General features: G+C 30.7%; 1 protein-coding gene and 1 non-coding gene across 2 annotated transcripts; one reads left to right on the top strand and one right to left on the bottom strand.

The window, feature by feature from the left end:
• On the bottom strand, nucleotides 1-27,648 carry LOC113365535 (pyruvate dehydrogenase (acetyl-transferring) kinase, mitochondrial-like). The gene is made up of 4 exons (XM_026607070.1): nucleotides 27,512-27,648; nucleotides 8,992-9,179; nucleotides 4,452-4,678; nucleotides 1-95 (listed from the first exon to the last, which is right to left on the bottom strand). Exons 1-3 carry the CDS (start codon nucleotides 27,646-27,648, stop codon nucleotides 4,464-4,466), a joined length of 540 nt encoding a protein of 179 aa, XP_026462855.1. The 3' UTR covers nucleotides 1-95; nucleotides 4,452-4,463.
• Trnaa-cgc lies at nucleotides 15,434-15,505 on the top strand. The gene has a single exon. It is a non-coding gene; the product is annotated as a tRNA-Ala (tRNA).
• Nucleotides 27,649-27,756: the final 108 nt, after the last annotated feature.

Below are 27,756 nucleotides of genomic sequence, written 5' to 3' on the forward strand. Positions count from 1 at the left end.
TGTTCATCATTAGCATGGATAGGGTTCTTGTAGTTGATCGTAAGTAGACATCAATACCATAAGGGTTGTGGTTTATGACTATTTGCTTCTATTGCCTGAATTTATTTAATTGATATTTACCATACAGAAGAAACAATCGTCATGGTGATTCTGAAGTTTTTTTCTAAATGACGAGGGCATTAAAATTATAACATTTCTTTTTTCTTCTGGATAATAACTTAAACACACTACGCAATTTTTTCACATAGTATGAAGAACGCAGGTTTCATCTTTATTGCGCATTCAGATAAAGTGGTTAAAATACGATGTCTTTATGCAGTCCGACATAGGTTTTTGTATTTGTCGAAAAAATATTAACCAAAGATGTTACAAAAACTATCTGGATTATGCACACAACGTCTAAAGATCGAAGCCTTACTGAAAACAGCAGATAAAACTCTTAGTTTTTCGTTAAGCTGCGATAATCATAGCCGAAATGACTAATTGGGGTAGTTCCTTAAAACTCAAAACTAGAGCTGTTACGGTATAATGGAAGGTATATTGAAAACAGCGTGCAATTCTAAGTAGATTTAAAAAAAATTAAATAAAAGTGCCATTTTTGTCGTTCAATGTTCAATTAATATTGAACTAAAACAAAATAAAAACTAAATCTGGAATGTTCTTTTAAATTTATATACGCAATATGCAGTCCAATAACATGAACATATGAATGATATAAGATTCCACTAAAATATGTTAATAGACAGATAGATTATTGAAAATTTTTATTATTAGAAATTCAAGCCATGCCAATAATTTATCCCGATTAATTATTTTTACGCATCCAATGTATAGAGAATAAGGTGAGTCAAAAAACAAAATAGAGTAAAAAACATATTCTAAACCAGTTGTAGTTCTGATTGCAATACGTCTTATAATTATACTTGTATATTTTGACTATTATTACCAATTAAACAAATGTTAAAACTTAGTGTTTCTATGCCAATGTCTAAAAAACATGAAAATCAATGTGGTATTTTTTTAGCAATTTTAACTACACTTAAGTATTAAACCAATTCTAAATATGATACACTTGAAACTTAAGATCCACTCTAAAACGGAATGTTGAAAGAAATAAATTTATGCTTTTTCATAATAAATAAATAATAAATTTCAAAAAATTATATAAGATATTTATTACAAAAATTATGAAACATCAATGAATAAAATTATTTTACCTTCAGCTAAAAAATAATTCATATACTTATAGTAAAAATGATTTTCAAGAAAAGGGGTCACTTTCGCATTAATTAACTATTTCCCATTAAATCTGTGAAATAAATGATAAATTAGTATACAGTCAATCTTCCTATAACGCGGTATAATATGGAAACCGGCTTTCGCGTTTAGAGCTAGTACAAATCACATCATTGTATTGAATGATATGAGGACCAATAAATTTAACACATAAATTATATTTTATTGAATTGAAGATTTATATTTTGAATAATTTATCTGATAAAAAAATCTCAATTATTTTTAATGAGTTGTGTTGAGTTCATATTAAAAATATATAAATTACTAATGCAAATGAAAAAAATAGAAAAATATAGAAACATTTCAGCATTGACAGTCTCACAAACATTTTAATAGAAATCAACTGAGAAATATTCACAATTAACTAGTTATCAAGAAGAATAAAGATTAAGTTACTGAAATTATTTTTGCAAAATAGGAGATTGTGGTAGGAAGATGAAAATCGCGGAATGTTCGAATTTTCAATACATAAAATAGCATTATAAAAAGATAAGTAAATGAATTGGTTCAAAAAATTAAAAGTAAGTATTAGGTGTTGGCAACCCTTGATCAATTTATTGTTTTTTAAAAAACTAGTTCTTTGAAGAAAATCTGAATCAACATCCTATGAAAAACGTTCACAAAATAGAGGATATACGATGAAAAATTATTGAATTACTAAATGACCAATACAAAATAGGATCATGGAAAAATTTAGTGTTTTTTTGAATTACTCATTATAAAAATTAAAACAAAGATTTGATCCCAATTAAAAAAATGTATGGATGGACAACCCTTATTATAAAAGTTTTTTTTTTTTAAAGAAATTTAATAGCGACAAGCTATGAAAATCTTACTCAAAATTCAGTGAAACGATGAAAGTGGGATGAAAAATTATTCGATTACTAAAATGACTATAATAAGGGTTTGTGGCAGGAAAGTGAATTTTATGCTCGTATGAAAAAGTAAAATAAAAGATATTGGTTCAAAAAATAAAAAAAGGGAACCCTTACCACTTAGGGATAGGAAAATAAATTTTGGCCGATTCTCAGCCATACTGTAAGTAATTATAAAATTTGATATAAATCAGTCAAACCGTTTCGAAGGAGTATTGCGACGAAGGGATCGTTCAAGTACTACGTAAGCAGATTTATTGCAATTATTTACCCCCCCCCCCATCCTCCCTGTCAGCAAAGTAAGCAAAGCTCTTACCTCCTACCCCATGCTTACGTAAACATTTTGCAATTAATGTATTGTTTTTTAAATATTGTAATTATTAGGTTATAATTAAATTTTAAAAATAAGAAAGTAGGTTTAGGATGTAGAGATTTTACTCATATGGTATTCAACATAGAGTAACAAAATTATTATAATCATACGAAATAACAAACTTATTTTAACTTTTGGTACTGGCAAAGACAATGTAAGGTTGCCATTCGGTTAAAAAAATAAAAATACTACCTATGACGTAATCATCATCCGGACTCCCTATGTCAATCCAAATAAGCAAATCCATAACCCCCCGCCCCTATAGTGCTTACGTAATACTTGAACGGCCCCGAAAAACGTGACACGATAACTCTATATATGTTATGTATAGATATTAATTGAATTCAAAAGTTTAAATAAGAATATAATAAAAAAAATAAAACAAATTAATTTTGAATATCTACGAGGAAGGGTCCAGAAATCCTTAAAAAATCGATGACGTAATTAATGAACGCCCCCCTAAGATATATAAAATTTAAAATTAGTCGATAATAATAACGCAGCCGGTAGTTTATGAATTATAAATGACATGCCAAAAATGACAGACCTGCACAGTTCTGTTTGTTGCGTTGGCCTGCGGGATAGTAGCTATTAGGGAATGCAATAAGGATGGAAAATTTCAATACCGGTATTTCGGTAATTTTTCATTTTAAAACCGGGATACCGGTAAACTACCGGTATTTTTATTATCAAATACAAACGTAAACAAAATTGAAAGTTACTGGTACAAATATAAAAAAATGTATATACAACTACAACTATATTCAACTAAACAATAAAAACAATAAAATAAAACAATAGGTTAATTTTTTTAAATAATAATTTAACAAAATTATATACAATTTAATTAATTCATTATCACTATCGAGTATATTGAGTACTTTTCACCAAAAACAAACTTATGAGTAAGAAAGACCAAAAACTCATAAAAGATCATATTACATTATTATAATAAACTGTATTGTCTGTATCCGATGTGTTAAATTAGCATAATCTCCAAGATTTAAAAAGAATTCTACACTAATATAGAAGATACTTTGTCAAGATAAATAATAAGTTACTATAATTGTTGAGTATTGTTATTTAAAACAATGTGATGCTTCTATAGTATTTTCAAACTTCAAAACGTTTTCGAAAAATAATATTTTATAATTGTAATAAGAAGCAAAAATATTTAGTAATTAACATAATTATTATGCATAAAGTTAGAAAAAAATAAAGATTACGCAGGGGTAATCTGTATGATATAAAATATTTTGGCGCAAATATCACTTAAAAAACCATTACATTTTTACATAAGATAAATAAAACATCATTATCTATCAGTCCAATTCTATTTATTGTAACACGATATGAAGCCCTTAGTAAAGCAATAAATATTCAGTTTAATGACGAGTTGAGATAATATTTGACATTTGTTTATCCTATAGAATCACTTGAAGATATAGCTGTTTATGCGATTATGGAATTTAAAGATAAATTTGTTCCGAGAAATTTAAACTTTCGTGTATTATGTATCAAATAGCGCTTATGTAAAAATACCGAAAATAACGGTATTTTTGGGGTAAATATCGGTAAAAATACCGCCAAAAAATCGGGCGGTTTACCGATAATTCGGTATACCGGTATACCGGTATTGCATTCCCTAGTAGCTATAACAATATTATGCAGAGCGAATAGTTTAAGATCCTATTGAAAGACGCCTGTAACTAGTTACCCCTGTTACAGCTAGCCCCTAGCTCCCCGTATATCATAAAACGCTCAAAAAATTCAAAACATTACCCTGGCAAACTAATCGGAGAAAAATGTTATAACAAAACATAATTCCGTTCTAGAGTGAATCTTTCTTTGTTTGAATCCTCGAGTTATCTCGTATCAGCAATCGTGTCGCGATCTGTTCGCCTTACCTTCATTCGTCTCTATACATCAGATGGGTAGATGATCGGGTGAATGATAGCTATGATGGACCAACCATTGTGCACAACTAATTTCAAATCTGGTGCCGCCAGATAGTACTGATCGCAGAGGAATCGCGCGTTCTCGTACGCATCTCGCACCACGGACGCCGGGTCGCACACCGGGTCGATGCATCCTATGTGCCGGCCCTCGCGGCGGCCACCACCGAAGAGCAGTGCTGGAAGCGAAAAAAAACGAGGGTTCAATGAAAATTCAACTGCTGGCATTCATTTATATGAAGAACAGAAAGATGAAACCCTTAATAGTTCTTTATTTTTAACATTCGATTCGAATGTTATAATATAAATAATTAGATTAGATGTAATAAACTAGTGGCGCGCATGGCATCGTGCCTTAAGGCAAATTGCTGGAACTTAAAAAAAGATTAACATTTTTGAAAGAAATTTACTTTTGAAAAAAATAGATTTTTGAAAAACTATAAATTTTTGACAAAAAATTACTTTTTTTTAAAAAAAGACTTTTTGAAAAAAAATGTTTTCTTTATTTTGAAATATTTTGGAAATTCTGAACTTTTTTCAAAGCAATCATACTGCTTTAAGGGGTTAGGGGTACTTGGAATTTTTGAAACATCGATTTTTATTTTTTTGCATTTTCATTAAATGTAATATCTTGAAAATGTTCTCTGAAAATTTCAAGTTGATCCGATGATTACTTTTTGAGTTTTTAGACTCTTACCAACGCGTTGACGCAAGTTGAGAGCTCGATACTTATACTCAAGAATATTCTCCCTTACCTCCTGATGTTTTAAAAGCTTTTAAACCGATTCACGATGATCTCAGCAATGATAATTTACTTTCAAGATGTGTAGTTCAAGATTGAATCCATAATCAGAAAAAATTAAAAGCTTCAACCAACTAGTGTAAAAAATATGCCTAAAAACCGTGATAACTAGTTTTACTATCGTAAAAATTGCTGATTGCGTATACATAATCATTATTATTGATTATGGATACCCTAGGACCTAATTGTGGGTATAAATCCCATTGGTATGCTGAAAAATTGGATGCTGCACGTGTGAAATTGGCAGATCAGCGCGCCAACGAGAACACTCGGGAGGCCAGAATGCTTCGTAGGCAACAGCAAATGGAAATTTTGAAAACTTGCACAATTACTGATGAACTATTATATGGCCCAAAAATAGAGACAAAATATCGAAGCGCGTAAGCGCCGCGTCGCCGTCTAATGGATAAACATTGGTACGGAACCTATAGGAATGTAATCAAAATTTATACTTATTGTTAAAATCTCTATAAAATATCTGATAATTTGATGTGCGTATGTCTAATGATCATTTTTGACCGCCAAATGGCATTTTTTTTACTTTTTTCACTAGATCTCAGAAACCGCTAGACCTGCCTCTTTGAAAACTTTATCAATTCTTCATCCTGTCAATAAAAGTAAAATGTTTTTTAAGTTATTGAAATCGGACGCTGCGTTCTCATAAAAACTGAGTTACCATTTGTGGCACTTTTTGTCCCAAACGAAACGGCTAGACCTACTTATGTCAAAAGCTAATCAGCACGTCTCCTTATCAACAGCAATCGAATGTTTTTTGAATTATTCAAATTGGTTGATCCGTGTTCCCGAAATTGTCGACGAAAATTTGTATCCGCACACACACACATACATCCATAGACAGATTTGCGAGAGAGGTGCTAATTGATCTGCGTTCTATGGAAAGAGAAAGGGCGAATGGGACTTCGCCCATTTAAAAGTTGAGTATAAGTTTAGGAGTTATAACATTCATTATAGCAAGTTAAAAATTATAACATTCTAGATCCTCCCCCCACGAAGTAATGCCTAACGGCGGTTTCCGTGGGGACCAGAGGCAAAGACAAAGCGGAGGTTTTAGTCGGTATTATACCAGGGCGGTTTGAGTCCGACATACCCAGACAAAACACCAGTCCGGGATGCATAAAGGCATTTCCTTCGCTATACAAAAAAACACATACTATTTTTTTTTCTAAGGTATGCCAAAATATTCAGAAACCTCTGAAACGTAAAAATATATAAAAATTTTCATTTTCGATTTTTTGCGATTACTATAACTTACCTTACGGGAAGTTAATATTTTTTTTTATTTATTTATTCATAAGAAGAAATAATTAGATGTGGCGAGCATAGCTCTTTGGTAGCGTGTTCGATTCACACGACAGGGATCTTCGGATCAAATCCTGTCAATGACATAGAATTTATGAAAAAATAATATGTGTAGTTAATTTGAAATAAAATAAAAATTGTATTTGTTAAATAGAATTTGAATAAAAATTAAGAAAAATAGGTATAACAGAATTCGAACAGTTGAATTGATCTGGGAGTAAGAAGAGGAATATTGCAACTTGAAAGAAGAATGAAGAAAAAAATGGTATGAAGCTGAAAGTTAAATAGAATTAGAAATTTGAAAAAGAACAAGAATTGAAGAAAATAATAAGAAAAAAAAATTAAGAAGAATATAGAATAGGATACATAAAATAGATTGAAAATGATATAAAAATTAGAATTGTAACTAAAAATAAAAAATGTTGTAGGTGGCTAAATGCTCAGAGTAAGCAAGACCAAATAAAAAATTAAAAAAAAAATAATTAGATATATTTACGTTACTATATTGTTGAGTCGGTACTATGATTTCCTAAAAACAGCTGAACCGATTTCTAAAATCTTATTTATCAGGTAGATTATTTAAACGTTTATGCAACTTGCCTTAAGGCAAAATGCCACTTGCACCTTGCACCTGGTTTAAAATATATGTTTCTGTTTTTTAACATTGAATTTTCTATTAAATTCACATAAAATTTGAAGCAGCTCCTAGACATATAACCACACCCAAAAATAAGTGCTGTATTAACGTCATTGCACCATTTTCAAAAACCACAAAACTAAAACATTCACACAACCAAACTCAAATTAGCTAATCTAATTTCTAACTCCCCGAAGATGTTTATTTACACTAAAAAATCCGGATTTCAACCGGTGTTAACTGATTTTTCAATCTTAGTCCTTATCTAGTCTCCTGAAAAATCCTGAAACGATTTTAAAAATTCAAAAACTGTTCGAAAGATATTGGTCGGAAATCGTGCTAATTAGTTTTTGATTAAGGTTGACCGGTCCGTTCTTCGTAATTAATTGTTGAAATATTTTTATACGGTTTTAATAAAACTTTTTATGACTATTGATTTCATGGTCTTGAGAAAAATATTAAAATATAACTGAATTTGAAAAAAAAGGTTTGGAAAAATGAGCAGAGTTTTTGTGTTGTAAACCAAGTTTAGACCAATCGTCGATGTTTTCTTAAAAACGGCATTCGATGAAACTTCAAAAGAACTCGCGGTGATAGTTTTGCGATCTGATAGAACGAACCAGAAAAGTGTAAAATCTTTCGTTCACGTTTTTGCAAAAAAATTCTGAACCGATTCAGAAAAGTTAAAAGCCATTCGAAGCATATCATCTTGGATCCAAAATTTTTAAGCCGTTTCTTCGTACAAAAAGTTATTTGCTACTTTTAAGGAACATAGCGATGCGGTATTCATGATCTAACAAAATTAACAAACATCCTGAAATATTAGAGGCCTACGAGAAGTGCTTTAGTTGTGAAAATTCAATAAAGTTCGGAATAATAGCTACACTTTTAGGATATTCCCATTCCCTTTAGGATAAGTCATAGTAATCGCAAAAAAATCGAAAATAATTTTTTTTATATATCTTTATGTTTCAGAGGTTTCTAAACATTTTGGCACACTTAAAAAAAATGGATGTATGTGTGTGCGAAATTTTTGGAAAAGGTCCTGCCGATTCAAAGATACGAGGCAAAGGGTGCCAAAAATGGTAATTCAGTTTTTAACAGAACGAAGCGTCCCATTTGAATAATTCAAAAAACATGTTACTTTTATTGACAAAATAAAGATTTGATTAAATTTTTGGGAAAGCAAGCAGTTTCGGAGATCGAGTAAAAAAATTTAGTCGTCGAAAATGATCATCAAACATATGCATGCACATCAATTATCAGACATTTTATAGATATTTTAATAATAAGTATACATTTTGTTTACATTTTGTTTACAAAAAATCATTTTTTTCAAATAGAACTTTTTCAAAGTTTTAAAATTTTTTTGAATAACTTTAAAAAAAATAATATTTGGTACAGAAAGTACCAGCAATTTTCCTTAAGGCGCTATGCCATACATCACTAGTTCAGACAATTATTTACACGTATCGGGAAGTTCATACAACTTGTCGACAGCGAGGAATCTCCTACAAGAAGATTGAAAATAATGGCCAGACGATCTTAAATGAAATGTCAAAAAATAAAAAAAATAAATATCTCATAGGAGATAATCTCTTTAAATGCATTTACACCCAGCATGTTGTCTTAAAAAATTATATTATTTTGATCGGCAATAAATCTATGCAAAAAAAACTTGTCGATAAAATACCACTTACACCTAATTACACATTTGAATATTAAGTACGTACTGTGTTGATTTATGAGCATTCTTATGGATATTCTGGACATGTAGAGTCGATCCAAGAAGTACTGGATCGATAATTCCACTGGTGGATCGATAGCGTCCGTCCTGTCTTTCAGTTCAAGAACTCCCTGAGCCATGGTCTGCACAACATCAGCATGACGATCGCGTATCGTCGACAACACTGTGCAGAACCTGAAAATATAATGGATCGATTTAAATTATTAACTTTGAATAAATTATTAACGTTGAGTAAATTATTGAAATTTAAACTAGCTGTAAGTGGAATTCTGTCTTAAGGCAATGGGCATCGTGCCTTAAGGCAAATTGCTAGAACGATTAATATTTTTGAAAAAATTTTACTTCGAAGCAATTAAATTTTTGAGAAACTAGGAATTTGACAAAAAATTACTTTTTTTTGAAAAAAAAAATTTCTTTTGAAAAAAAAGTTGTCTTTATTTTGACATATTTTGGAAATTCTGAACTTTTTTTCAAAGCAATCGTACTGCTTTAACTGCATAGAGACGGAATGTCAAAGCGCGTAAGCGCCGCGTCGCCGTCTAACGAATAAATATTGGTACGGAACCAATAGGAATGCAAACAAAATTTATACTTATTGTTAAAATCTCTATAAAATATCTGATAATTTGATGTGCATATGTCTAATGATCATTTTTGACCGCCAAATGGCATTTTTTTTTTACTTTTTTCATTAGATCTCCGAAAGGCTAGACCTGCCTTTATAAAAATTTGATCAGTTCTTCATCTTGTCAATACAAGTAAAATGTTTTTTGAATTATTAAAATCGGACGCTCCGTTCTCTTAAAAACTGAGTTACCGTTTTTGGCACTTTTTGCCCCATATCTTCGGAACGGCTAGACCTGCCTTCGCCAAAACTAATCAGCACGTCTCCTTATCAATATAAATCGAACGTTTTTTATTTACTTAAATCGATTGATCGGTGTTCCCGAAATCGTCGACGAAAATTTGTATCCGCACACACACACACACACGCACACATACATCCATTTTTTTAAGGTATGCCAAAGGCTTTGAAACGTAAAGATACATAAAAATTTTCATTTTCGATTTTTTTGCGATTACTATAACTTGCCCTATGGGAAGTTAAAAATCTAACAAAGAATTATTTTCAATGTTAAACTTATTAGTATAGTAGTATATTCGGTTGTTTGCAATAATTGTTCCTCACAATCTGACCTCACAATACGACAACATGAGCTTAGTCCATCATAAACAAAGAAACTATAAAAGCATCAAGGTTCAACACTCTGTCCCCATTCTCAAAAATTCCCACCCAAAAATCGAAAATTAAAATGTTTATATCTTTACAATTCAAAAGTTTGTGAACGTTTTTCTGAACACATTTCAATTAGATAAATGGATAAATGTGCATGTGTGTGTGTGTTCGGATACAAATTTCCCGATTTCGGGAACACGGTTCAACCGAATAATTTTTTTTTTATAATTTATTCTGCAATCTGTTTTACATGATCATTAACATTAAGCAGAGATTGCTAACAATAATTATCTTACAATATAAACCAGAAGATAGTAGCAACACCCAGCGGCGTGTTTACTAGGTATAAGGACGAATTATCTATACTCGAAGTATTTGCTGACATTTTTATTATATGTGCAACTACTATACCCACAAGAGGGGATTTTCACTTGATGCTATATTTGAGATCTATGACCTCAAGTGGAAATTTGACATCAAAGTTGCCTGATCGAAAATCGAACCAGCGGAAATCGAACCAGCGAACCCGAGACTAGTTGGTGCTAGTCCACGTTCTAACCATATCGCCACCGCTGGCCCACCAAATAAATGATTCAAAAAACATTCGATTGTTATCGATTCTTTGTTATTTAGCTGTAAGTTGAACATTAGAAGATAATTTTTGCGCAGTCCACGTTCTAACCGATATCGCCACCGCTGGCACACCAAATAAATGATTCAAAAAAACATTCAATTGTTATCGATTCTTTGTTATTTAGCTGTAAGTTGAACATTAGAAGATAATTTTTGCGTAGAAGCTTAGTCATAACTATGATTTGTTTTCAAATATGTGCGTTGGTAGTGACTAATTTTGTGGGTACAGTTGTGACATATATTTCTTGTCCGTTTCAGGTAAAGATTGAGTAGACAAAAAAAACTAACTTAATTAAAACAAAATACGAAGAAGAAACGGCAAATTCAATAGAAAAAAAATCTAATAAATTCTTATTTTACCTTGGTTTAAAAAATTATGTTTTGTTATATATTGTTATATTTTATACATAAGCTTTGTTTAAATGAATATGTTGTGTTGTGTTACAGATTATTATTATTAACGACAATGTAAGTTCTTATAACTATTGTTTTTTTACCATATTTTAAAGCCTGTCACAAATATCCTCTTTAACCATTTAATTTATTTTTTCTTCAGCTACCTATTATTTTTTTTAAATTATTTCTGATCAAAAAAAAAGTGGCACAGCCATACCCAGTCTTTTCAACTGAACTTAATCAAATTTATCACTAAAATCTCTATAAGATATCTGATAATTTCATGTGCATGTGTCAAATGATCATTTTAGATCGCCAGATGGCATATTTTTTGGATTTCCGAAACCGCTGGACCTACTTTCCCAAAAATTCAATCATTTCGTCAATACATGTGAAATGTTTATATTGAATCATTCAAATTGAACGCTCCGTTCTCTTAAAAACTGATTTGCCGTTTTTTGCTGTTTTGCCAAAATAACATTTTTAACTTCCCGAAGGAGAAGTTTATGTTTTCATCAAAAAATCCGATTCGCTAATTTTATGTTTTCTCGACGTTTCAAGCCATTCTGAATCGAATGAGACCAAATTTGGAAAAAGTATGTGTGTGTGTGTGTATGTGTGTGTGTGTGTGTGTGTATGTGAACAGATTTTTTGCCGTAAATCGACGTTTTCTCAAAAATGACTGGACCGATTTTAAAAATTTAAAAGCCATTCGATGTATCTCGATGAGGACTATCGTCTCTGAGTTTTGTGCGGCGATCAGCCGGGCCGTTTCGTTGTAAATTGCAGAAAAGTGAAAAATTTTTCGCCCACGTTTTAGCCCGCAATTCTAAATCGATTCTGAAAATTCAAAAACCATTTGATAGATATTGGTTGGGAATCGTGCTGATTAGTTTTTGGTAAAGATCGGCCGAGCCGTTTTCTTGTAATAACGTTTTAAAAAAAAAAAATTCGACGATTTTTAACTTCCCGTAGGGCAAGTTATAGTAATCGCAAAAAAATCGAAAATGAAAATTTTTGCATTTCTCGACGTTTCAAAGGTTTCTGAATATTTTGGCATACCTTAGAAAAAATGGATGTATGTGTGTGTGTGTGTGTGTGTGTGTGTGTGTATGTATGTATGTATGTATGTATGTATGTATGTATGTATGTATGTGTGTGTATGTATGTGCGGATACAAATTTTCGTCGACGATTTCGGGAACACGGATCAACCGATTTGAATAATTCAAAAAACATTCGATTCGTATTGATAAGGAGACGTGCTGATTAGTTTTTGGCGAAGGCAGGTCTAGCCGTTCCAAAGATACGGGGCAAAAAGTGCCGAAAACGGTAACTCAGTTTTTAAGAGAACGGAGCGTCCGATTTGAATAATTCAAAAAACATTTCACTTGTATTGACAAGATTAAGAATCGATAACATTTTCATGAAGGTAGGTCTAGCGGTTTCGGAGATATGGAGGAGAAGAAGTAAAAAAATGAGCCATTTGGCGGTCAAAAATGATCATTAGACATATGCACATCAAATTATCAGATATTTATAGAGATTTTATCAATAAGTATACATTTTGTTAACATTCCTATGGGTTCCGTACCAATGCTTATGCGTTAGACGGCGACGCGGGGCTTACGCGCTTTATATTTTGTCCCTATGCAGTTAAAGCAGTACGATTGCTTTGAAAAGAAAGTTCAGATCTTCCACAATATGTCAAAATAAAGAAAAAAAAATTTTTTTTCAAAAAAAAAAAATTAAATTTTTTTTTTTTAAAAAAATTTTTTTTTCAAAAAAAATTAATTTTTTGTCCAATCTATAGTTTCTCAAAAATCTTATTTTTTCAAAGTAATTTTTTTTCAAAAATAATCATTTTTAAAAAAATAATAATTTTTGATACGGGAAGTTCCAGCAATTTGCCTTAAGGCACGATGCCTTAATTGCCTTAAGACAGAATTCCACTTACAGCTAGTTATGATTTTTTTTTTGACGTTAGATACCATAGTTTTCTAGGTCATACTAAAATATTACGGCCCTACGACAACTCGTTTAGCTTTAAAAATTCGTCAAAGTTTGCAAAAATTGGTATAGTTTTTTTGACATTTGTCAAAATTAGACTTTTGATCGACGTTTTCTCAAAAACGCCTGAACCGATTTCAGAAATTTAAAAGCCATTTGATGTATTTCGGTGAGGACTATCGTTTGTCAGTTTTGTGCAACGATCTGCCAAGCCGTTTCTTTGCAATTTAAAAAAAAGTGTTAAACTTTTCGTCCATATTTAAGCTCATCCTACCGAACCGATTTTAAAAAAATCAAAAACTGTTCGAAAGATATTAGTTGGGAATGGTACTGATTAATTTTAGGTGAAAATCTACCGAGCCGTTTTCTTGTAATTAACTGTTGAAAAAAAGTGTTAAATTTTTGTCCTCATTTAAGCTCATCCTACCGAACCGATTTAAAAAATCAAAAACTGTTCGAAAGATATTAGTTGGGAATGGTACTGATTAATTTTAGGTGAAAATCTACCGAGCCGTTTTCTTGTAATTAACTGTTGAAAAAAAGTGTTAAATTTTCGTCCACATTTAAGCTCATCCTACCGAACCGATTTTAAAAAATCAAAAACTGTTCGAAAGATATTAGTTGGGAATGGTACTGATTAATTTTAGGTGAAAATCTACCGAGCCGTTTTCTTGTAATTAACTGTTGAAAAAAAGTGTTAAATTTTCGTCCACATTTAAGCTCATCCTACCGAACCGATTTTAAAAAATCAAAAACTGTTCGAAAGATATTAGTTGGGAATGGTACTGATTAATTTTAGGTGAAAATCTACCGAGCCGTTTTCTTGTAATTAACTGTTGAAAAAAAGTGTTAAATTTTCGTCCACATTTAAGCTCATTCTATTGAACCGATTTTAAAAAATCAAAAACTGTTCGAAAGATATTAGTTGAGAATGATACTGATTAGTTTTAGGTGAAAATCCACCGAGCCGTTTTCTTGTAATGAACTGTTGAAAAAAAAATTTAAGCCGATTTTCATGGAACTTTTTTTTGGCGATATACATCATGGTCTTATAGAACTTACTGTAATATTACGGCATTACGACAAGTAGTTTAATTTTAAAAATTCGTCAAACTATACTAAAATTATTATCGTTTTTTAAAGTAGGATTGATGAAGTATATTATTTACACTTTTTTTGATTAAGTCAATTATTTACACATATCGGGAAGTTCATGTAACTTGCCTCAAGGCTAAATACCAAACCAACTAGTTAATATTTTTTGTTTGCCTGTCTGTTTGTTCCGAAAAATCTTTAAAATTGGCTGAACCAATTTTGAAAAAACTTAAATTGACAGGTAGCTGATATAAGTTGCTTGTATTATTAAGAATATTATCTTATCTTATCTTAATTGAAATATTAATAAGATAAATTAGCTAAACAAATAAAAAACATTTAGTTCTGTTAGAAAATTGTTTTATAAATGAATATTTCACATAATTAGAAAAAATAATCACTGTAAATTTATGATTGCCAATTAAAAATAATTCATTTCCCCTGTAATGGGATTTCTAATAGCTGTTTTAATTCGGACCGGTGTCTCCTCATCGTTTTTGCTTTCCTCTACCTCTGGTTTAAAAATGTTCACTTTCGCTTTGGGTTCGGGGATTTTCATCTTTTTCATTCGACCTTCATCTTTTGAGATACTTTCGAGTTCGTGCAAGTGATCCATAGCTAAAAGTGCGCTCATTTGTGTTGAATTTGTTTGACGGCCAATTCGCCCTTGGCCGTCATTTGAGCTAAATCCCGAATCCAGTACTGATTCATCTTTCATTGATTTTGTTCGAGGGGTCGATTCCATTCTGGAATTGCAGAATATAATTTTCGGTGCTTCACAAGGCCGTGCTAAGTACTGTTTGAAGTTCGGATGTTATTTAGAGGTTGAACGTCATTTTAATTATTGGATAACAATATTTCTTTTCAAACATAATTTTGTATTATTTTTTTTAATTAATTTTTTTTGAATATTTTTTTGTTTCGAATTTGTATTTCGAATGATCTTTTATTTCATGAACAAAATTGTGTATATATCAAACATATAATCGCAACAGCATTGCATTCATTTTTTGACACATTTTGAAATTATAAACGCGAAAATAATAGTTTATTACGACGGGGGTGTAACTCAGGGGTAGAGTGTCCGCTTCGCATGCGGGAAGTCCTGGGTTCAAATCCCAGCTCCTCCAAAACGTTTTTATACATATTTAAATATCTTAAAAATTATAGATATATAAATAAACATATATTTCATAATTTTAATATCTAAATATTAATATCATAAATAATTTTGAATGTTTTTAAAATTTTAATGCAAAAACTAGTGGGGTGGGTGTATGGCATCGTGCCTTAAGGCAAATTGCTGGAACTTCCCGTACCGTAACGAAATGTTCGAGGAATACTGAATGTTTTCAAATAGATTATTATTAATATTATAACATTGTCTAATATTTATAAGAATCATATAAACTGAATTGCTAAGTTGAAATTATTTGTTTAAAGTATATCAGAACTATAGTCAGAATTAAAAATAAAATCTGAATTATTTTCGATATACAATTTTTTTTTTTTTTTAAAAAAGTTGAAACATTTTTTTTCCAAAATCAATTATTTTGTTAAGACAAGCAGAAAGTTCTTTGAATCATTTAAATCGGACGTTTAGTTCTCTCAAAAACTGCCATTTTTTACACATTTAGCTCCGTATCTTTGAAATGGCTGGGCCTGCCGTTGCCAAAAACTAATAAACACTTCTCCCAATCATTACTAATTGAATGTTTTTTAGATCATTCAAATCGGATGCTCCGTTCTCTCAAAAACTCGATTTCTATTTTCTGCACACTTTGCTCTTTATCTCCGTAACGGCTGGACCTGCCTTTGCCAAAAACTAATCAGCTCATCTCCCTATCAATAGGAATCGAATGTTTTTGGAACAATTCAAATCGGATGATCCGTGCGCCCGAAAACGTGACTGGAAATTTGTATCCATACATACATACACACACACCTCCATTTTTTCTGAGGTATGCCAAAATGTTCAGAAACCTTCAAAACGTCGAGAAATGTAAAAATTTTCAATTTCGATTTTCGGCCCATTACAATAACTTACCCTACGGGAAGTTAATAAACTTACAATTAGAGGTAGAGTGTTTACTTCTCATGAGGACAGTGAAGCCTTCAAATCTCAGATGCTCCAAATTATTATTTTGAACATTAAATAGCTCCTTTCATATCATTTAAATGTGTTAGTATTTATATGGACTGATAATTAATAAAATTATACCGATTTTAGATTTATATATCGTATATAATTCCGAATTCATTATAATGCAATTTTGTCTCTTAATAATTCATTTTCATCTATGAGAGAGAGTGTGCATCAAAACCATCTAAAACATCTTCATAAAACGTGTCCATCGATATTATTAATAACTAGAGGGCAGTTTCTTTATTAAATACTTTTGCCAAAGTTTTAAACAGTTACTGGTATATTATTCAAAATAATAAATATTCAAATGATATATTATCTAAAAATCATCATGGATTTCCACAAAATCAATTTATATTGGTGGGCAACTGAGTAAAAGCGACTTCCACTCTTACATGGCCACGAAAAAAATATTTTCGTCATATTTTGTTTTCATTATTACAGCAAAATTACCCATCTTAAACCTGCAAAAAATTACGTACTATTAATGGAACCAAAGCCTCAAAAAACAGCAGTGTCAAAATTGTTTGCAAAATTTTATTCTAGACACTTTTCACTCGAAGATGAAAATACTCTAGCCATCCTAACAGTAATCAAAGCAATAACCGAACCGGATTATCACAGTAAAATACGTGATATACAACACATAACTAGTTGAAAGTGGCATTTAGCCTTAAGGCAAGTTGCACGAGCTTCCTGAAATGTGTAATGATTGACTTAAACAACCGAAATTGAGATTTGGATATTTAGATAACATTTTCAAGTTTTCGCTTTCAATTAAATGCTAACAATGTGAATCCCAATCGAATTTTCTCAAACACATGTAAATTATCTGTAAATGTATTAATTATATTGCACAGACACGTGCTTGTATGCCCTAAAATTGTAGCTTATTATTTTAAATGAAATGACAATGTTTGGCTCATCATATCACAAAAGCAATTCTGACACAAAGACTAATATTTTTTCAAATTTTGATGAATTTTTAAAATTAAACTACTTGCCGTAGAAACGCAAAATTTTCGTATGTTGTTCAGGACCATGATATCTATCAACATTAAAAATTTTATTAAAAAAATTCAACAATTAATTACAAAGAAACGGCTCGGCCGATCTTTGTCCAAAGCTAATGAGCACGATTCTCAAATAATATTTTTCGAATAGTTTTTGAATCTTTAAAATCGATTCAGAATTTTTGGCTAAAACGTAGACGGAAATTTTTTCACTTTTCTGCTAATTACGGGAAAACGGCTCAGCCGATCGTATCAAAAATCTAACTGACGCGAGTGCTTATCAAGTTTCATTGAACGGTTTTTAAAATTTTAAGATCGACTCATCCGTTTTTGAGTAAACGTCGATGGAAAGTCTAATTTTGACAAAGGCAAAAAAAGCGATACTAATTTTTGCAAACTTTGACGAATTTTTAAAATTGAACGACTTGTCGTAGGGGCCGTAATATTTTAGTGTGATCTATAAGACTGTGGTATCTACCATCAAAAAAATCATATTTAACACTTTATTACAAGAAACGACCGATCTTTACCAAAAAAACTAATCAGCACGATTCACAACCAATATCTTTCAAACGGTTTTTGAATTTTCAAAATCGATTCAGAATCGCGGGCTAAAACGTGGACGACAATTCTTTCACTTTTTTACTACTTACAAAGAAACGGCTTAGCTGATCGTCGCGCAAAATTGATAAACACAACAGTCCTCATCGAGATCGAATGGCTTTTAAATTTTTAAAACGGTTCAGCCGTTTTTGAGAAAATGTCAATTTTCCGCAAAAAATCTGTTCACATACACACGCACATTCTTTTTCCAAATTTGGTCTCCCTCGATTCAGAATGGGTCGAAACGTCGAGAAAACATAAAATAAGCGAATCGGATTTTTGTTATTCGGGTTCAGATTCAACTAAATTTACGTATGCCATGAATTCGTACTCGCAAACAAGTGACAATGCATATTTAATTTTTTATAACATAAGTTCAGATCATAATTTATTTTTCAAAATTTCTCACTTTCTTTTTATAAAAATTATTTAAGTTACAAAATTGACTTCGCTTGATTTCGCTAATCAAACAAGATCATGGATTGAAGAAACTATTTTATTAGATAAATGAGTAATATTCATCTCATGATGAAACTAATAATAAGTAAGTCATATGTCAAAATTATTATTGTTTATTCATATCAAATTTATTATATAATAATTCATGGTAATTAGATAGATATTTAGTTTCATTCGTTTCTAATTTTGGAAATTCATTTAATTTAGATTTTTTTTTTAATTATTTTAAACTTACACAAACAATAATCTATTTTATTGACCACTATTTGTTAATGGTGCTAAATTATTAAAAAATTAGACAGCATCAAAATATTTATATTGAATATTTTCGGAAGTATTGAAATTTTTGGAAATATCCAAAAACAATAATGCTGGAGATAATTTAGAAATATTTGAAATTTCATCCAAATAATTTCTATGCTAGAATTGATGATTTATGTCGCCAAATTGACAAACATTTAAAAATGTCGTTACAAAATTCTACAGCGACGAGACAAATCTAAAAAGTTAAATCCATTCTATAAACGTTCATATATAAAATTATATGTTATATAATATAATTGTATTCACAAATTTTCTGAACCGAGTCTGATTTACCATTGAATTTACCAAACGATTCGCCCGCCTGGTTTATAAGGGATATGGCAGTCAGTTATCAAAAAGTTAGAGAAAAGCTAATAAAGCTCATTAATTCATAAAAATATTTATATAATTGATTTATAAAATATTTTTTTGAAAAATGAAACCATTATCTAATCATAAACATTCGATTATTATTAAAGAGTTTTCGATGAGTTTAAAGCATTCACTGATAATAAGCTAGTTTAGTACGATATTTGTAACATATTTATAAATAAATTAATAAATAAATAATTAGTATGTATGCATATTATATTTGCGATGTTTTAGTAAAATCGATTAATATAAATAACTCAAATAATAATTTCAAAATTAAAAATTTTGGCAGAGGCCTTTTTAGATATAAGTTAATTTTCGGTACATGCCGATTTATATATCGGAATATGTGTACGTTTCAGTTTTTTATCGTGTGTAATTATTAGGTTTCTTTAAGAACGAGCAAGAAGTGTATCTTAGTGGAACTCTTGGCCTGACTTTCACACATAGTGGAGCACTTCTTTGTGCTATCTAATATATCTAACTTGTTGCTGAAACTTCTCAGAACATGGTCAACCGGAAGGTAATAAAGACAAAGTTCACTATATAGGGTTCAGCTTTTCAAAATTTGATATAAATTCAGTCTTAAAGCCAAAGTCATTCTAATGTCAATATATTTGCTTAAAAAAGGTATCATTATGTGCATTTGAAATCATTCCTAACAATGAATATGATTCGAAACAAAACAATATTCTATTACTAAAAGTGATGGTCTATCTTAGAAACTTATATTCACATTAAGAATGAATATTTGCTATTTTTATTATATGAAACTAACACGTTCTAGGTTAATATTAATTATACGTCAATTATTAATAGTTTTCATCTTCTTAACTTCGTACGAGTATATTGTTCCCTTCGTTACTATTCTAATTATCTTAAAAGGTTAATTGTCAGCAAACGTTAGATTTATTACGAATCTCTAATCAATAGATGTGTAACTAGGACTCAATTTTTCAGGTAAAGGATTTCAAAAACTGCAGATTTGGACTTCTTTACCAAACGATAGACAAAATAAGGTGTGAAATTCGGGATAGCCAAGAAAGAAAACTTATTTTTCCAGTACCACCTTTTATAAAAGCTCCTGAAATGCATATACAGAACATAAAAACTAGTCCTGCTTCTTGATAATTAGCACGAAAGGCGATGAAATTATCTAGAATGCTGTGAAATTCAAGAAATTTTTTTTTTATCAACTTCTAAAATTAATAATTATATAAATTATCATTTTCCGATATTAATAACATCTTATTTGCAACTGCATTACGCCGATGACTTTGATTATTCGTTTTTTATATTTATTATGTGAGATGGATTGATTTAATTTCGTTGGATTAATTACGTTGGATGACGCCGTTGGCAAAAGGGCTTGCACGAAGTTTTATTAAACCAACAGCGAATTACAATGATTGGTCCAAACAAAATTATGGAAATGAAGATAATGACCAAGATCAAGACCAAAGTTCAACAAGTAGTGGTTTCAATAGTTACAGAAGACGAGATAATATAACTAATTCTAAAGAAGTCTACACAAAATCGAAAAATATTGGTAATAAATTTGGTGAATATCAAGATAATTATTATTCCTAGAATGGCTATCAAAATGATAATTCCGGGTGATGATTGGGGTGATAATGGTGAGAGTGGTGGAATGAGTCGCGAAAGCCGAGGAGGAAAAGGTGGCTTTCGAGGCGGACAAGTTGGTGGTCGTAGATATGATAACGGAGATGAAGATGGTGATAATGAGGATGGTGGTGGTGATAGAAATAACTACAGGGGTTGCAAGAGCAAATTTCGCAATTTTAAAATCCACAAATTGAAAAGAAGTAATTTTTATTATTAAAAGAGCGATATAACTGACTTTATAAACAACTATTGTTATAAACAAGTTCTAGTTTTTTTTTATTAAATCATATAAATATGTATTAATGGCAACCTATATACATAACTATAGCAATAAACACTACTGAATAATCTGCCTCGTAGTATTTTCGTTTATAACGTTTCAGCAGTTGATCATTCGTTTAAATAAATAAAAAATGTTTTTCTTGTATGATATATATTTATGATATACTTATGGTCTTATATAATATATATTTATGGTACAACAGAAAGAACGCCTTGCTTCATATGGTTCGAATAAAGGTTTGCAACTTTCATATAATTCAAAATCATTTTTCGAAAGTTGAACGTTAAAGCATAGATAAGGAATGGTTCAAAGTAACTATTTTTTATAATATCAGTTGATTAGCGATTGAATGAAAGTTATAACAGATTCCCGGCTTTGAAGTTATGCGCTTGAAAATTAGGATAAACACAAAAGATTGTTAATTATATTTCTTAATAAGAATTGATGACATATATTGATAATCGAATGAAAACTAAGATGAAAATCACTAAAAATGGTGGTTTATTTTAGAAATAAAATTCATTTTCGCATTAACAATGTACATTTTCTTTTTAACTTTCCGTAGGGCAAGTTGTAGTAGTCGCAAAAACATGGAAAATGAAAATTTTTATATATCTTTACGTTTCAGATATTTTTAAATATTTTGGCATACCTTAGAAAAAATGGATGTGTGTGTGTATGTGTGTGTGTGTGTGTGTATGTGTGTGTGTGTATTTGTGTTCGGATACAAATCTTCGTCGACGATTTCAGTAACACGGATGAAGCGATTTGAATAATTCAAAAAACATTCGATTTGTATTGATAAGAAGACGTGCTGATTAGTTTTTGGCGGAGACAGGTCTAGTCGTTCCGAAGACATGGGGCAAAAAGTGCTAAAAACGGTACCTCAGTTTTTAAGAGAACGGAGCGTCCGATTTTAATAATTCAAAAAACATTTTACTTGTATTGACAAGATGAAGAATTGATCAAATTTTCATACGGGCAGGTCTAGCGGTTTCGGAGATCTAACGAAAAAAGTAAACAAAATGCCATTTGGCGGTCAAAAATGATCATTAGACATATGCACATCAAATTATCAGATATTTTATAGAGATTTTAACAATAAGTATAAATTTTGTTTACATTGCTATGGGTTCCGTACCAATGTTTATCCGTTAGATAGCGACGCGGCGCTTACGCGCTTTATATTTTGTCTTCTTGCAGTTAAGGCAGTACGATTGCTTTGAAAAAAAGTTTAGATCTTCCGAAATATGTCAAAAAAAAAATCATTTTTTTTCAAAAAAAAAAATTAAAAAAGTAAAAATTAAAATTTTTTTTCAAAAAAAGTAATTATTTGTCCAATTTATAGTTTCTCAACAATCTTATTTTTCGAAGTAAAATTTTTTAAAAATGTTAATCGTTAAAAAAATTTTGGTACGGGAAGTTCCAGCAATTTGCCTTAAGACACGATGCCTTAATTGCCTTAAGACAGAATTCCACTTACAGCTAGTTCATTATTGAAACTAACGCGTTCTCGCTTAATATTAATTATATGTTGTTAATCATTTATAGTTTTTAAGTAATGTGCATCATGTATTAGCTTTGTATATTGTTACTCGCGTTAGTATTCTAATTAACTTAAAAGGTTAATTGTCAGCAAACGTTAGATTTATTATAAAGCTCTAATTAATAGATGTAACCAGGACTTAGCAAATATTATAGAACTGTAAAAGTGCTAAGTGGTTTGATAAATCTTCGACAAATTGACGTCGAAGATCATCCATGATGCTTGCGTCACGTCAGAAGTTCAAATTTGTTAATAGTTTGTTTTTCTTGACACTTTTTTTAATAATAACATAATAGTACCATGTGATAAGTCAATCTGTCATGTTTAAAATTTCAAAAATAACAAATTTGCCTCAATCCGTATCTCTGAAAAAGCTAGACCTGCCTTGATCAAAAAAACTAATAATGCTGCATCAATAAGAATCGAATGCTTTCTTAATCATTCAAATCTGTTCAACCGTGTTCTCGAAATCGTCAACGACAAATTGTATCCGCACATACATGCAACACACACACACACACGTACACACACACATAATCAATTTTTTAACTTTCCGTATGGTAAGTTATTGTAATCGTCCAAAAATCGAAATTGAAAATTTTTACATTTCTTCACGTTTTGAAGGTTTCTGAACATTTAGGCATACCTCAGAAAAAATGGATGTATGTGTGTGTGTATGTTACAATACAATACAATACAATTTTTCGTCCACGTTTTCTGGTGCACAGATCAACCAAAGGTTCAAAAAACATTCGATTCCTATTGATACGGAGATGTGCTGATTAGTTTTTGGCAAACGCAGGTCCAGCCGTTACGGAGATACAAAGCAAAGAGTGCAGAAGATATAAATCGAGTTTTGAGAAAACGGCGTATCTAAAAAACATTCAATTCGTAATGATTGTGAGAAGAGGTGATTAGTTTTTGGCAAAAACAGGTCCAGCCATTTCGAAGATATAGAGCAAAATATGGCAGTTTTTGAAAGAACTAAGCGTCCGATTTGAATGATCCAAAGAACTTTCTGCTTGTTTTAACAAAATAATTGCTTTTGGAAAAAAAAATTCGGAAATTTTTTTTTCAATTTATTTTATTAAATTTTTTTTGTATATCGAAAATAATTCAGATTTTAATTTCAATTATGACTAAAGTTCTAATATACTTTAAACAATAATTTCAACTTAGCATTTCAGTTTCTTTGCAATTATTTGCTGTATTTATAATAAACTATTTGAAAACATTTAATATTCCTCGAACATTTCGTTACAGTACGGGAAGTTCAGCAATTTGCCTTAAGGCACGATGCCATATACCACTAGTTTTTGTAGGGGATTCCAAAATGTTCAGAAAACCTTAAAACGTAAAAATATATAAAAATTTTCATAAGCGATTTTTCCAATCCACTTGTTGCTTCGCTGCTTCTTGCGCCCAAATTTAAAAGACTTAAAAAATTATGGCCTATTAACTTGATCGAATGCGTTGTATCTAATAGTAATTACCCACTGTGGTAAATACTATACATAATTATATGTCAATAATGTAAATCAAAATAATTTATAGAAGTTATTTATGTTCTGATGATTATTAATAAAAGAGAGAGAAAAATCGATTTTATTGTGATTACTATAACTTAACTACGTTAACTCAACCATTGCTAGTTTCTTAGATATTTCGCTTATGAATTATACATGACAATATTTTTGTCATATACGCAATGCGCAGTTGAAAATAAGTTGGTTCAATGACCTGAATCTATTGCAAACTGATCATTCTCTCTAGAATGTTACTATTTCCAAAAAAATACAATGCAATTTTCACAAATCGCTAAAAAAGCATTAGAGGAAACAATTCTTGACTTACAACTTTTATGTTTCACACATTAAAGTACTGGATTTAGAGACGTTTTTTTTTAATTATAATTTTATTCTGCAATCTGTATATATAATTACATTAAGCAGAGAATGATGACAAGTTGTTTACAAATTTGTAAATACCCCACCCCCCCCAGTGGCGTATCTACTAGAGCTAATATAATAAAAAAACTAAAAACAAAAGGAAAAAACAATAAAATGTAGTTAAATGAAAGTATTATAGTTAATTAAACTATATTAGGTCCCCAAATGTTTTTCTTTTAAGTCTGGTCGGCTGGCTTTCCTAGTATAAACGGCATGCTAGTTGGTTAGAATGGACGTCTATTCTGCTCTTATAATTAATGGCAACCATTGACTTATGTTCTTGAATTGTAGGTATGTCTTTGTGGAGGATTCATGTTGACGTGTAGCGAAGAGCGTTTGATATTTGCCGCACGTTGTATTATGCTTAAATTGTTCTTTTAGCAGTACCCCAAAGTTGAAAACCGTAGGTCCACACGGGTTTCATCACCGCCTTATATATAAGTAATTTGTTGTATGTTGATAATTCGGATTTTCTGTTTAAGAACCAATAATAATTTTAGAAAATTAGATCTATCTGTTGTCTTTTGTTCTTTATGTATATTTTCCAGTTCAGTTTCCTGTCTATGTGAATGACGAGATACTTTATTGATTCTTTGAGCGGAAATATAGAGACTTAACAATGAAATTGGTGTTTAATTTTAGCATTCCTATTTATGGTCTGTTTTTTCAAAATTTATTTAATGCAATACTTAAGCTAAAATAAAGATTTTATATTAGGTTGTAACTTACTAAGCTTTTTCTTTTTGTCAATAAATTATAGCAAATTTTTGTACATATGATTACATTTGGTTCTCCATAAAGCCATTTCTTAATGAATCTACTTAGCTAGTTGACATTTTGTTAACTCGGAACGAAAATATATCTATATTTAATATATATTTTTTGTTAAATCTTTTTTAGTTAGTAGGTTGGCAACTAAGTAAGTGCGCATCTTTTTTTAGAAAATCAAGGACAATTTTTGCGTGGAATTAAATAACTTTGCTCTGTATACCATTTTGATCGATGACCTTTTGTAATTTTCCAAGAAGGATCATTATCCCAAGTTTATAAAACTTCTAGTTTCTATTAGCAAAAACTGAATTATGTATAATTTGACACCATCATGATTTTTTTTAATTCAAGGGTTTTAAACAGATGGTTTGTAGTCAGGAATATTTGGTGGATGTGGAGAAAAATTTCAACCCACCCCCAATAATTTTTAAACATAACCAAATTTTTCTATTAGCCGAATCGATTATTGCTTTAATTAGGTAACTGGACGATCAGAGCAGCATTGAGTGGAAAGTCACCAGAATGACATTTTCAAAATCAATTTTAACATGTTGTTTTTTTTAAGGCTTCGACACCATAAACAGCATCTATTCTTCGGGAGGATCGTTTTACCCTTTGCAGAAATAAAAATGCAAAATTTGACTAAAATGTTTGTTTTGATATTCCATCTTTCAACAAACGCTAAACGACAACTACATAACCGATCAAAAAAGTATTTTTACTAATCTACAGCTAAATTTCTCACTATACAATAAAAAAAGTGTTTTACATGTAGACTACTTCAACAAACCCAAAGAATCATTTGAAGCAATCTAAGAGTAAAAACTGCACTTAGTTGCCAACCTTATACTATTTAATGATAAATTGAAAATTAGTTTGTTTCAAATTAATTCCATCTTTAGCCATAGTTATTGACAGTGAGTAAAAAACTCATGTCATATTTACGATTATTCCGCGTTTAAAGCCTTGTATAAAACTCTGTTCGCATAAAGCTTGGCAATTAACTTTAGTATTAAATATCACTTCTCTTGTGCACATTTCAAGACGAGTCTTGTCACAGACCTTAAAATAAAGCACAAGCAGTCAGAAACTTAATTTACCTAATTTTTTGGTAATTTTCATAATTGGAATATAGAAGTTTAAAATAATTAGTGAAGGACTATTCGAACCTAAAGAATTTTTGCATTGCGCAACATTATTTTTCATAATGTTTAGTTTTATATAAGCAGTTTATCGCATATATCATTTTCAGATTATAATGGGTCGTTGTAATTTTATTATAAAGTAACGAGAAATATTCAAATTCAAGCTATTCTTTTTTAAAAGTCAGGTCAACCCGACAGAAAAAACAAACTCCGGCACCAGAAAAGCAAGGTTGAATACTAAGACTGTACCGGCCAAACCGGACACCTTACTATGAGTTAAATCTAAGAAGCATTTTTTTTGTTAAATGTTTTACCGATACTATACAACATTACATTAAAATCACCAAAATTTTCAAATTGCCCCCCTGAATTTACAAATTGCCGTCCGATGGGGCGTGGCGCCCCACGTTGGGAAACACTGATTTAGCGTATATTGATAAGTGAAATAAAATAAGTAAGTAAATAAGTAAGTAAATAAGTAAAACGTAAAACAACACTAGAAATTAATGGGGCGATTCTGCCGCACAACAGACCAATGTTATGGCAAGGCCATGTTACGCTCCAACTTCCATACATTATGCCACTGAATCATACTGAATACTGTTAAAATGCCATGTATTGATGTTCATTCAGGCATTTACACATAAACTACAACGTCATTCGTATGTTATGAAGCTGTGTCAGAAAGACCCTGTTGTCTAAGATCGTTTTATTGACATTTGTGCAGTTTCTATGGTTAGGTTTTCTATCTGACAACCTGAGAAAAATGCCTGAAATGCCCAGCAATCACATGGCTTTTGTCAATATTTAGTATGGAAAGTTCTTAATAACAGAGCCTTGCCATAAGATTGGTCTGTTGTGCGACATAATCGGTCCATAAATTTCTGTAAATAAAAAGAATTCATTTTGTTTAAACTTACGAGTCAAGTGTTTCTTCGTTGATGTCCTGCTTTTTCAAATTGATGACGTCTTGGAAGCTCCTGGCATACCAGGCGCTGACCAGGTCAACGCTGGGCATACTCAGCAGTCTCTCCGGCAGGAGGGCGATCTCCTTCATTTATGTTCGCCAGCCGCACTGGCAATTCCTTGCGCAGAAAAAAAAAGGATTTTGCGCTCGCACGCACTAACCCTAACAAGATAAAATATGATAAGTATGAAAATAGAT

The sequence above is a fragment of the Ctenocephalides felis genome, unplaced genomic scaffold (genome assembly GCF_003426905.1).
Source record: "Ctenocephalides felis isolate EL2017-DRISC unplaced genomic scaffold, ASM342690v1 CF-g0.4_SCAFFOLD_01098, whole genome shotgun sequence".
NCBI lineage: Eukaryota > Metazoa > Arthropoda > Insecta > Siphonaptera > Pulicidae > Ctenocephalides > Ctenocephalides felis.

What these genes read in the sequence shown, in the direction of transcription:
- LOC113365535 (XM_026607070.1), bottom strand. Translation starts at nt 27,648, where the DNA reads ATGAAGGAGATCGCCCTCCTGCCGGAGAGACTGCTGAGTATGCCCAGC. An exon ending in AACGAAGAAACACTTGACTC is followed by an intron (nt 9,180 to 27,511) that starts GTAAGTTTAAAC and finishes TTATATTTTCAG; the next exon opens with GTTCTGCACAGTGTTGTCGA. An exon ending in AATGCTCATAAATCAACACA is followed by an intron (nt 4,679 to 8,991) that starts GTACGTACTTAA and finishes TTTCGCTTCCAG; the next exon opens with CACTGCTCTTCGGTGGTGGC.